Source organism: Carex rostrata, chromosome 25, assembly GCF_964058835.1.
Source record: "Carex rostrata chromosome 25, lpCarRost1.2, whole genome shotgun sequence".
Taxonomy (NCBI): Eukaryota; Viridiplantae; Streptophyta; class Magnoliopsida; order Poales; family Cyperaceae; genus Carex; species Carex rostrata.
Genome location: NC_135942.1, coordinates 766,795 through 780,283, shown reverse-complemented (window position 1 = coordinate 780,283; position 13,489 = coordinate 766,795). Strand labels below are relative to the sequence as shown.

At 32.9% G+C, this 13,489-nt stretch overlaps 1 protein-coding gene across 1 annotated transcript; it reads left to right on the top strand.

Moving 5' to 3' along the window:
- Positions 1-7,967: 7,967 nt before the first annotated feature.
- On the top strand, positions 7,968-12,842 carry LOC144543878 (uncharacterized). The gene is made up of 12 exons (XM_078292331.1): positions 7,968-8,092; positions 8,671-9,155; positions 9,454-9,608; positions 9,927-10,196; positions 10,957-11,041; positions 11,135-11,202; positions 11,276-11,387; positions 11,464-11,594; positions 11,699-11,789; positions 11,903-12,042; positions 12,208-12,271; positions 12,405-12,842. The coding sequence occupies exons 1-12, from the start codon at positions 7,968-7,970 to the stop codon at positions 12,689-12,691; spliced, it is 2,013 nt and encodes a 670-aa protein (XP_078148457.1). The 3' UTR covers positions 12,692-12,842.
- Positions 12,843-13,489: the final 647 nt, after the last annotated feature.

Genomic DNA, 13,489 nt, shown 5'->3' with positions numbered 1-13,489 from the left:
AATTATGAGCTTCAACACTTAAGTATGCATTGGTCGCGCCGCATATGATCCCACTGCTGCGCCGCATATGATCCCAGTGCCCGTAGACTGCGCGCCGCACCCGTGGACTGCGCCTCTGAACCACGCAGGACACCTGCGGACCGAGCCTGTGCACCGCGCACTCTTTTCTGCTGAAGGCGGGATTCGAACCCAGTTGGGTTCTGTTGGTGCCAAAATTCTTACCACTACACTAGAGTTCACATGTGCCGAATTTTTTATTAATATCCAAATTTAATATTAAATTTCAAAAAATAACCGCATCAGCAATGATTCTCGAAATATACCCTTTTCGGAAAAAAATTTTCCGGAAAAAGGCCCCATTTCCGGAAAAAAAATTTCCGGAAACCAGCTAAATCCGGAAAAAAATTTTCCGGAAACTTTCCGAATCCGGAAATTTTTTTTCCGGAAATAGACGGAAATTCCGGAAATTTTTTTTCCGGAAATGCATTACATTTAGTTTATAAATTCGCAGAATGTCGTCGCTTTCACATCATCCGCTCTCTCACAGTAAGTTTTAATTTATTTATAATTTAAATTTAATTAATTTATTATTTATAATTTAATTTATTTATATTTTAAATTTAAGTAATTTATAATTTTAATTTCATTAATTTATAATTTTAATTTCATTTATTTATAATTTAAATTTAATTTATTTGTAATTTAAATTTATTTTATTTATAATTTAAATTTAGAAGTATTTAATTTGTAATTATTTAAATATGTAACTATTTAATTTGAAATTATTGAAATTCTGAATATTGTCATATTAATTGAAAAAAATAAAAAATGGTGCAGAATAAATTTAAAAGTTTTATTAATTCTAAAATAATTTTATTAATTCTGAAATAATTTTGATTAATTCTGAAATGATTTAGAATTGTTTTAGGAACTTTTTGCTTTTCGGATTCCTTACAGAGCTCTGACAGTCAGATCGACCGGTTTTCGATTGAGGTAATTTTATTTTCTTTATGTTATTTTTAATTTAATTTAATTTATAATTAATTACTTCATTCCAACATTTTTTTTAATTTTTTATAATATTGTCCAGCAAATTTAGAATTGTTTACAACCTTCCAAAATGGTTTATAATAATTTAAAAAATTCCAATATAGTTTAGAATGTTGCCCTATTAATTTATGAAATTCCAAAATAGTGTAGAATAATTATTGAAAATTGTCTAGAATATTTTTACCAATGGCAACACAATTTTTAATTAATTATATGTTGTTATTTTTGAAATTGCCAGACCAATCGAAATTAAAAATGACAACTATTTGTGCGAAAATTTATACTGGAGGGGAAATCCAATATAATGATGACGGGGTCTATTACAGTACCCGAGCTAAATACTCATTACCGCTAACCGTGAACCACAATTTTGATTATCTTCAGAATGAGATTTATAAATTTGTTGGGTACAATGCTAGTCAAGCAAATCTGGAAATTCAAGCCAGGTTTAATATGTCCACCGATGGACAACGTGACTATCAATTAGTATCGGTAATGGACCAACAATCATTCGAAATGATTTTAGGAATTGTGTCGTCTTTTTCACAAAGGTTCAAGATTATGGAGTTATATGTAGAATTGGAACCGAACTATACTAGTCAGATTCCTGAACCTCGATCCCGACCCAGTACCAGTCAGAATCCTGTGAAACCCGACCCAATACCAGTTAGATCCCGACCTAGCACCGGTCGCTACTCTGTGGATGTAAGAATGAGACCCGGACCCAGTACCGGTAGCAACTCTGTGGATCAACCAGTTATATCCCGACCCAGTAGCAGTCAGAATCATGTGGATCAAGACCCAATACCAGTTAGATCCCGACCTTGTACCGGTCGGCACTCTGTGGATATACCAATGAAATCCCGACCCAGTTCCAGTGTGGTCCGCAGACATGTACGCGATTATTCGCATGTACCTATGGATGCAATTGATTCTGATAGTTTGGCGAGTGGAGATGAGATGCTCTCCGGTGAGTCGTCGGGTTCCGATGATGATATCGGACAGCCCAATCAGTCACAACCACAGTCCCGTCAATCACAGTACCCGATTACTGGTCGGGAAAATATGACACATCCGGTTGACAGTTTCAATGACATATCCGGTTTTCGGCCTGCGGATGTCGATTTTTTCGGTAGCTAAAAAAAATGACAGATAATCCATTGGCTAAAGGTGTATTTTATGAGTCGAAAACGGCTCTAAAGATAGCAATCAATGAGTTTCATCTTGAAAATAATTGTGAGTGCAGGGTTATTAGGAGCGAACCTAGACGTTTAGGGTATTTTAGGAGCGAAAATAATTGTGAGTGCAGGGTTATTAGGAGCGAAAACGGCTAAAGGTGTATTTTATTTGTATGTGTTGTATGTGTTGAGACTTATTTTATTTGTATGTGCTGAGAACTATTTTATTTTGTTAAGTTATAGGATATGGTTTCGATGCAACACACATGACAAGATAAATCAAAAATAACAAAATATAACACAAATCTATAAATGAAAAATATACGACGAGTCCTACAAGATAATAAAAAATAACAAGATATAATGCAAATAACAAGATAAAATCCATAAATCCTACTGGCGACGCTGTGCATGTACATGGTGGTCCGGATACTGCAAATGTGAGAAGCGAGAAGTGTCAACCCTAGCACGCTGTGAACGTCGCGGTTCGTCAGTGGGATCCACTGCATGTGGTGTCTGAGACGGAAGGAAAAACCTGAATCGTAGATCCGATCGATCAGACAATCAGAGCTCCGAAAGGGACCCGAAAGGAAAAGAGATTCCTAAAAAAAATTTTAATTAATCGAACAATTTTCTACATTACTAAGATAATTTTCTACACCATTTGGTATTTTTTAAATTATTGTAAACTATTTTGGTATTTTTTAAATTATTCTACACCATTTCGGTAATTTCTAAACAATTCTACACTATTTTGGTATTTTCTAAATTATTCTACACCATTTGGTATTTTCTAAATTATTCTACACCATTTAGAAATTTTCTAAATTATTCTACACTATTTTGGTATTTTTCTAAATTATTATACATCATTTTGGTATTTTCTAAATTAATCAGACAATATTCTAAACCATTAAAATGAACTCATTAATTATATTTTAAATTAAAATATAAAATATTCAAATGTAAAAACTTGAATCGCAGATCCGATCGATCAGACAATCAGAGCTCCGAAAGGGACCCGAAAGGAAAAGAGATTCCTAAAAAAAATTTAAATTAATCGAACAATTTTCTATATTACTAAGGTAATTTTCTACACCATTTGGTCTTTTCTAAATTATTCTAGACTATGTTGGTATTTTTTAAATTATTCTACACCATTTCGGTAATTTCTAAACAATTATAGACTATTTCGGTATTTTCTAAATTATTCTACACTATTTTGGTATTTTCTAAATTATTATACACTATTTGGGTATTTTTCTAAATTATTCTACACTTTTTCGGTATTTTTCTAAATTATTCTACACCATTTTGGTATTTTTTTAAATTATTCTACACCATTTCGGTAATTTCTAAACAATTATAGACTATTTCGGTATTTTCTAAATTATTCTAAATCATTTTGGTATTTTCTAAATTTTTCTAGACCATTCGGTATTTCCTAAATTATTTGGACATTATTTTAAACCATTTAAAATTAAATAAATTAAAAAAAAAATACCTGAAAAACGCTGATGGGGTGTGATGGGGACGGGGACGAGCCAGCAGCCAGCGCCCTTTGTAGTCATTCTCTGTTTCCGGAAAAAAAATTTCCAGAAAGGGTATATTTCGAGAAACGTTGCTGATGCGGTTATTTTTTGAAATTTAATATTAAATTTGGATATTAATAAAAAATTCGGTCACATGTGTTATCTTGTAGATAAATATAGTATTTAACTATTTTTCTCTACAAATTTGATTTAAATTATCTCTCCTCCTTATTAAGGAGCTTAATGTTTTCTACTACATAATTTGCTCCCATTGCTGTGCACGGGCACGATTACTAGTATTATATTATATATACCTATACATATACATATACATATATTATATTATATTAATTTTTCTTACGGCCATAAAAAATCCGGCATGAAAAATGTTGATCCGGATTATTTGTAGCAGTCTTTCGAATAAATCAAATTATATAGCATTCCATCTATTTTTAAAAAAATATATTTAATATTTGTAATACTTCAATACAAAAAATAAATAAATTATAAATAAAAACTGAAAAATGAAAAAGAAATTTCGGAAAAAAAATTTCCTAAAAAAAAAAAAATCCTAAATCCGGATTTAGGATCCAATTTCCAGAAATTGGTATTGAAACCAGAAATTTGTTTTTCGGTTTGGGTAGTTTTCGAAAAAAACAAGCGGTTTGGTTAGTTTTTTAAATTTATATATTTTTTTGGATATAAATAAAAAAATCGGGAGTAATTATATAAAATAAAATTATATGATAATATTTGAGTAATAATTAGTGGTGTGAAATTTATTTGTGTGATATTTCATATGATAATGTTTGAGCAATAATTAGTGAGTAATTTTGTTATTTTGTGTATGTTTTTTGTTTATAAGAAAAATGTGGAACATTTTACTTTTATTTGCATGTTTTGTTCTTTAGTTAAATAATTAAATTTGTCGGAAGATATATTTGTGTTTTTTAATTCTCTTGCTTTATAAGAAAACAATTTAGTTGAAATTGATTGCACATTTATTTTTGTTTTTTATTAGTAATATCTTGCATATGTGCGAAATGAATGAGTTTTGATGTTCTATTTGTAAAAATTATAAAACTAATTATTAGTAGTATTATTCGTTATTCATCTGCTACCATTTCATTGCCTGATAATTATAACAGATAAGTATAGGATAGGATAGGATGAGTTAGGCTGGGGTGCTATGGATAGCATAGTGGCCTCTATGCTACGGCTCAATATTCGAGTTTTCAAAATCCAAACGGTCGATCCGAACCGTTCATCTTATTCTCCATATTAATATCTGCTTGGAGACCAAATTTTACATTTTTCTGAATTTTTTTACTATTTATTAAGTATTTTACAAAATTGTTGATCCAACGGTGGCTGCACAAAACAGTAAAACCGTTGGATTAGCAATTTTCAAAGTGGCTTAATAAATAGTAAAAAAATTTAGAAAATTATAAAATTTGGTCTCCAAGCAGATATTAATATGGAGAATAAGATGAACGGTTCGGATCGACCGTTTGGATTTTGAAAACTCGAATATTGAGCCGTAGCATAGAGGCCACTATGCTATCCATAGCACCCCAGCCTAACTCGGATAGGATAACGTCAATTCTTAATGGATAATGATATGATATGAGTAAAATCATTCTTAGTGAGTATGGATATGAAAATGCTTCCACTCTATCCGTATCGTATCCATTAACACCTCTAATGGTCTCTTCGGGGAGAAACAAACAGGTTTGGTTTTGAAAAAGTCCAATAGTGCGTCTGTTTGAGCCAGATGCATATTTAAGCAGAAGGAATCAGATTAATTGAATCCCATTGTTCTGTAAAACAAATTGTATTTTTTTTATGATTTTTTATATAATTTGGAATAAAAATCATAATGTTGTAAAATTAATATTTATGTTTCTAAGAAAAATTGTATATGGTTGGTTCATATATGTATTTGATCTTTCTTTGGGTAAGGCTTGCATAGAGGCTTGCATAGAGGACTATAGTGCTACTGCTCAATATTTAAGTTTTCAAAATCCTAACGGTCGATCAAAATCGTTCATTTTGTTCTCCATATTAATATGTGTTTGGAGACCAAATTTTACATTTTTAAAAAAAAATTTACTATTTTTTTAATAGGTAGAAAATCAAATATCTGAATGGTGTAGAATTTTTTAGATCAAGTGATTTTCTACCTATTTAAAAAAATAGTAATTTTTTTTCAAAAAATGTAAAATTTGGCCTCTAAACACATTAATATGGAGAATAAGATGAAATGTTCAAATCGACTGTTAAGATTTTGAAAACTCGAATATTGAGCCCTAACACTGTAGCCCTCTATGCAACCCATAGCACCGTAGCCTTACTCTTGATCTTTTATAGTTCGAAAATCTAACTCTGCCTCTTATTTGAGCTGCAGCTATTCATAACAGCAGTGTATTGTTTGAAACTTCCATAAATGTTATCATAGATTTAAATTTATTTTTTAAATAATATAAATAAAAATTTCGAAAAATTCCAGGTAATTTTCCTGAAAACAAATAGCGTGTATAACGTTTTTTCGAACTCAAATTTTTTTATTAGCAACGGACATTGGGTTTAATTTTGAGTATAGTAACTAGGAGTATTTTTTTTTTCTTATTCGGAAAGTTCCCTGAACTAGCATAACAAGAGTATTTTTCTTTTCTTATTTTGTTGGGTAAGGCTACGGTGCTATGGGTTGCATAGAGGGCTACAGTGTTACGACTTAATATTCGAGTTTTCAAAATCCTAATGGTTGATCCGAACTGTTCATCTTATTCTCCATATTAATATGTGTTTGGAGACCCAATTTTACATTTTTTGAAAAATTTTACTATTTTTTAGATCGGTAGAAAATCAAATATCTTAATGGTGCAGAATTTTTTAGATCAACTGATTTTCTACCTATCTAAAAAAATAGTAAAAAATTTCTAAAAAATGTAAAATTTGATATCCAAATACATATTAATATGGAGAACAAGATAAACGATTCGAATCGACCGTTAGAATTTTAAAAACTCAAATATTGAGCCATAGCACCGTAGCCCTCTATGTAACTCATAGCACCGTAGCCTTACCCTTTTTTCTTTTTTTCTTTTTGGTCTCGGTATTGATCTCAGCTTATTTAGGAGGTGCTGAACGGAACTCAAAACATCACAGGAAAAATGAAGAGAGCTCTCCGTTAATTCCTTATGCTTCGTTAGTTCTCTCTCAAAGAATAACATTTTTATCCATTTTATTATCTTTTTTATTAAAACTCATTTCAAATTTATATAAATAGAGGAGGGATCAAGTTACAACAAGCATTTTTTATATTTTCAAAGTCTAAATCGTCGATTCAGACCATTAGATATGATCTCTACAATAAAATGTGTTTGGAGACCAAATTTTACATTTTTTTAAATTTGTTTACTATTTATTAAGATGGGTACAAAAACTAGTCAAATTCATACCATTGAATTTTGTACCCATCTTAATAAATAGTAAAAAAATTTCAAAAAATATAAAATTTGGTCTCCAAGCATATTTTATTGTAGATATCACATCTAATGGTTTGAATCGACAATTTGGACTTTGAAAATGTAGAAAATACTTGTTGTAATTTGTTGTAACTGAAAAATTATTGTAACTTGAACCCTCATATAAATATCTATTTTATCTTCTTCATTTGTAACTTCTGTTCTGACGTGTGTAAGAGATCGTGCCTTCTTCATTTGCAACTCCATTGAAGGTGAGATACGTAAACTTGTTACGAGACCATTACTATTATGCCCGTCCCACCCTAGTTTCTGAAATTTATACTAGTCTATTGAGGTTTATGTAATGCCAAATTTATTTTAATTTAACAGTTTAGAGATAGCTTCTTGCAATGCTTCCCTACATTAATTTACCTCCAAGTTCACGTGTCACACCTCCAATTGGAGTTGTAAATGAAAAAGGCACGGTCTCTTACCACACGTCAGACATCTAACGATACTATTGGATCTGTTTTAAAAATGTCCGTCTCTGTGTCTCTGTTTTCCGCAATTTTGAATCTGTTGGACACTTTTTACAGACATCTAACGACAAGAGACTTATTAAATTAAGCTCATTAGGGAAAGCTTGGTAAATGGTACTCTCTTAAAAAAATGGTGCTTCGTATATTTAAATATTTCCGTTGACAGATTAAAAAAAAGGGGTAAATTCCCGCGGTTTTTCCATGTACCTTCCTACAGCCGTGCAGCGACCAATCAATCTCCTTCCACATTTACCACTCCCTACTTATGAAATTAATGTACCTTCCCCTCAGTCATTTCTCAATGCAAAGACTAGCAAAGGCAACATGTAAGGATTTCCCCACCCCCCTCTTTCTTTCCTTTCTTTTTTCCTTTTGATATGTTTCTGTGCGTTTCTCCTTGCTAGATCAATTGGTGACTATGTTTGATTAATATAGATTTAACTTTAGTTGCACAAGGTTTATGGGGGCAATGGTTTTTTGCTTATTTGCTCTTGCACAGCTTCAATTCCTTAAATTGATAGGTCTCTATTTAGGTTTTGGGTAAGTGAAGAGTCCCATAAGTTGCTTCACTGCTTGAACTTTCCTCCACAGTGAGCAATTATTTACTGTACTGCAACCCCAAATTTTAGAATGAGCACCAATTAGTTTCCAATTGGGAGTTTGTTCCTCCACAATTGTGCAATTCAATAGTTTTGACTTCCTGAATCCTCAAATTGTGCAACGTTAAACAGAGAATCTCAGTTGGCCAACAAACCCTAATCATCGGGAGTCAAACATTTTTATTCCAACCTTGGATCGAGTAGATTATTGGTTTTACAAAGTTATTACCACATCCTACAAAATATTTTTTATTTTTTACCTTTGGCTCCACTTATGTAATTAATTTTTCATATTTCTATTACAGGCTGCCACCAGCTCGAACCATCCAAGCTCGGTACCGGCTAGTCTTCAGCAATAAGGTCACAAAAAAGACATTCACAAGCCACCCAATAGACCCCATAGAAGTAGCAATATACGACACGTGCATTAAGTCAAACATATCTTCTGAATGCTTTCTCTCTTCTGCCAAAGTCAGACTCACTGTGCTTCGTGCCGAACCCTGGGAAAATAAAGGGGATAATTGGAGCAGGAATGAGTTTAATAAGAGTGTGTTAAGTGCAAGGGAAGGGAAGGCGCCTATTTTGGCTGGTGGTAGTCTTACTATTCGGCTTAAAAATGGGCTTGGTACCTTTGGAAATATCATTTTTACAGATAATTCAAGCTGGTCAAACCGTATGTTTCGGCTGGGGGTTATGGTTGAGGGTGGAGGAGAAGAGGGTTTTTTGAATGGGGAAAGAGTACTAGAGGGTGTGAGCGAATCTATTCGGGTACTAGACCGGCGAGGGAAAGGTAAAAAATGATTTTCATTGTGTATTGATAATTATTCATTATAGTATTGTTCGTACCACGCATGCTACTTACTAGTAAGTGACATTGCAAGTATCTTACTGTATGCTTGTAGCTTGTTTTACCGGTACAAGCATGTAAAGGCAGACAGTAAAGTCCAATTTCTGTTTGACGAGCAAAAATCACGTACATAAAAGATTTTAGTGCTACTAAATTGGTGTTAAGTTGATATTGGAGGGTAAATTAAAATTTAAATCCTTTTATTTTTTGACACTTGCTGATTTGTTTTTTTTTTCTGTAGCGTCTCAAAAACCGGATCAGCTAAAGCTGACACACAGTGTACAGAGTATCAGGAAAGTTGCAAATATCCGCGCTTCTATCCTCCAAAAGAAAAACATCAAAACAGTGGAGGACTTCCTCTGGTGGTATCACAATAATCAATCTGAACTTCGTGAGGTTAGAATACTCGACTATGTTTTTATGTTCCACTTAAAAATCTCATAGTGGTTCCAGTACTGGACCTGAACAGTGCCAGTACCAATATGTAATTGTACGATTCCATTACCCACTTATAAGTAGTTCGTGCTAGGCATAATTGATATTGGTAATGGTACTGGAAGGTACATACTCGTGACTACTGCAATGTACCGGTACTGAAACGAGGATTTATGATTGCTGATAATTTTTTTTATTCATTTTTTAACAAGTATTGCTTTCTGATGTCATGGATGATAATGCTCATTTTCCTCTCTTCTCTCTTTCAAAATTTCTTAGATACTTGGTGTTAAGTCAGAATATGACCGAAGCTGGAAATCTATGATTGAGCACGTAATGAAGTGTGCCAATGAGTTTCATGCTAAATACAATTCCTTCGAAGTAAGCATGTCAAACAGTGACTACGTGGGGCCGCTTTCGCCATGTAAGAAGGTGACGATAAAGTTTATTCTTAAGTTTATCACCTTCCTGGCTGGCTTCAGAAGACGGGCCAGGATGGTGCCGCCTGCCCAATACCAACCTTTGGAGAACACTAGTCAGCCTCAACAGGTGCATTAATTAGTTATATATATTCTTATTCCATTACCAGTTGATACTTGGTACCATAGTTTCTAGCAGAGTGTGGTTTTATGTTGTCAATACCATTTAAAATTACTTCACTCATGTGTAAACAAATCCACAAAACATGCACCAAATTAATTTATGACTATACAATATAAATCTATTGGAAGCAACATAAATCTGTTGGCACCCCTGGTAGAAGTTCCGCCCTTGCAACTTCACTTCAAGATCAATCTTTATCAATCAAACTGACTGCTTGATGCTGATATATTGTATTAAACCTCAATTTATACAAATTTTTCTTCAATTGACCCTCAATTTCACCCACATAGCTTCAGCAAAAGTGCAATAGTTGAGCAATAGTTTCATGTCCCTAATTAGGATCATGATAAACAGTATCAGGGCAATTTAATCTGTGTTGCTTGAATTAACCTTAATTGTGTGATTAGCTTTTTTTAATGAATCATTGCTCCATTAGCTCTAAGTCGTGCAGCAATCCACTAAAAGAAAAAGAAAAAGTTTCTTTGCTCAACTCTGAATAGTATGATTATGCCTTATGGCTTATATCACTACCAATTCATCACTCTGTGCTTATGTATCTAATCTAATGTTTTGTCATCTGAAATTCATACTCTAGTTTGTCCATTGTGAAGGAATATATCTCTCCTTCCAAGTGGCACACCCATGTTATCAGTATAGGCCCATCAGAGCCAAACCCTCTAAATTAATGTTGTCTTTTAAATTTCAGGATTTAGTTCATCTAAATGCTGGGCCTCATTTTGTCGGTTCGGGTTCATCAGAGCCAAACCCTTTCGAGAACTATATAATTGATGGTGCTGTATATTCATATTTTCCTTGTCGTTTCTTGAAGTCTTTTATATGTTTATGTGATTGAGCTTAGTTTATTTTGTTATTATAAACTATAGGTGTTATGCGAGCAATGTGCATGCAAAATATAAGGGAGATACAGCACTTTCTTTTCCATGAGACTAATGTAAGAAAATTAATAGATTTTTTTAACATTTGTGCTTTCTGCATCTAAATTAATGTTATCTATTGAATTTCAGGCTTTAGTTCATCCGATGGGAAGGAACATGTCTCTCTATACAAATGATGGGCCTCATGTTGTCGGTTTGGGTTCATCAGAGCCAGACCCTCATGACAACGACAGAATTGAAGGTGCTGAATATTCATATTTCCTTGTCTTTTCTTGAACCCATTTATATGTTTATCTGACTGAGCTAAGAATCATCAGAGTCGGATATCTACAAGCAATTTTCTGCAATTTGTGGTAATTTTTCAATGAATGTAACAAATGAGCACATCTCAACTGCTTCTGGTGAGCATATAGCGGGGACACAACACCCTCTTTACCCTGAGACAAACGTAAGAAAATTAAATGGTTGCTTTATGATCAGCTTTTCCTTACCCTTTCTAGTACTTGATTTGTGCTGTCTGTATCTAAATTAATGTTGTCTTTTAAATTTCAGGCTTTAGTTCATCCGATGAGAAGGAACATGTCTCTCTGTACAAATGGTGGGCCTCCTGTTGTTGGTTCGGGTTTATCAGAGCCAAACCCTGGTGAGAATGATATAATTGAAGTGCATTATATTCATATTTTCCTTGTCTTTTCATGAACCTGTTTAATGTTTATCTGATTGAGCCAAGTTTCTTTTGTTTGTTATAAATTATAGGTGATATGCCAGCAAACCACTGGCAATTTTCTGAAATTTGTGAGATTTCTTCAATGAATGTATTAAATGAACACATTTCAACTGCTTCTGTTGAGTATATAGTGGAGACACAACACCCTCCTTTACATGAGACGTCAAATGTAAGGAATTAAATGATTGCTGGAGATACATTGCATTTTTATACTTGTACGCATTGGGTGTTTATTGCTTGAGATACATTAATTGCATTCTTTATTATATTAATGTGAATATACAGCACCAAGTAGAAAATAATATTAAAATGTTTTTTTTGTTTATGCTTTCAGTATACGAATGTTGAGAGGAGAAAAATACTGAATGGGAACTCTGTGCAACATACTAATGGTGGTGGTAAGTGCCTAACTTTCATCCGTCCATCTAAAATTATATAAACTGATTTTTACACCGCATTATCTAAAATTTGTAATATGCTAATTGGTCATATGCCGCCTAGTAAATAAAATTTTGTGATTGCCTCTTGCAGGATCCCCTCAACTTGAACTTTCAAGTGACGTCATCCCAATGGAATATCTGGATACAGCAGATGCTGAATCAACTCCCAATTACTTTATGGAATTTTCATTGAGAAGTGACGATTTCGAGTGTTTCACTGGAAGCATGACGAACAATGTGGATGTGGGGCCACCACTGACACCGCGTAAGAAAAGGAAGTTAATGGCATTTGTCAGGTCAGTTGCCTTCCTGGGCGTTCGTAGAAAGCGGGCCAGGATTGTGCCTCTTGCTAACCAAATGACAGTGCCAGCTATATAATTTATACTCAAAAAAGCTAAATAGTGTAAATATTTCTTTTGGGTTGTGTGTTGAAACATGAATTAAAAAACTTAATATTTCTATTACTATTTGTTAATTTGTAATATTGGTGTGATTGACAAATATATATATTTTGTTTGGATTGTTCTTATTTATTTTAACCATTTGATACATGCTTTGGATCTATTAATGTTATTTGATAACTTGAGGGTGTAGTGGTAAATTATATTTCATTTTTGTTAAATTTTTTTTAAAAAAATGAAGAGGCGCCCCGCCATCTTATATACTTATATTTGAACTTCAACTCTGCCATAGTTTTATTTGCTATTTGTTTAGACAGGTATAGTCACTCTTTTTAGATAGTATTAGAATCTTTTGAAAAAATGTGATTTTTATAATTAATCTAAAAAGATAAAAAAAAAAAATCTAAATAAGGAAAAGTTTGATCTCCTAGTACACTTTAATATAAAGATCATATTAAGCGATTCAGACCTATTGTTTGGAAAACACAGGGAGCTCTTTAATATTAGTGAGGATCTAGTTCGCACGAATCTTAAAACAAATCGGATGATTGAGATTCATTAACTCAAAAGATTCTCTTTTGAGTTAATGCAGAGGATACAAATTCCTAATGTTACCTTAGAGTTTAGGAAATCGAGACCAGTTTTTTAATTCTGACACGAATCTCAAAACATACTTCCTATATCTTTCGTAAGTGTGTCCTCAGATACTTGAGGGGATACGGATCCGGATTGGGGAGAGACAGGGAATGCTTTTCTCACCAATCTAGTGCTCTGA

What these genes read in the sequence shown, in the direction of transcription:
- LOC144543878 (XM_078292331.1), top strand. Translation starts at nt 7,968, where the DNA reads ATGTACCTTCCTACAGCCGTGCAGCGACCAATCAATCTCCTTCCACAT. An exon ending in CGAGAACTATATAATTGATG is followed by an intron (nt 11,042 to 11,134) that starts GTGCTGTATATT and finishes TATAAACTATAG; the next exon opens with GTGTTATGCGAGCAATGTGC. An exon ending in TTTATCAGAGCCAAACCCTG is followed by an intron (nt 11,790 to 11,902) that starts GTGAGAATGATA and finishes TATAAATTATAG; the next exon opens with GTGATATGCCAGCAAACCAC.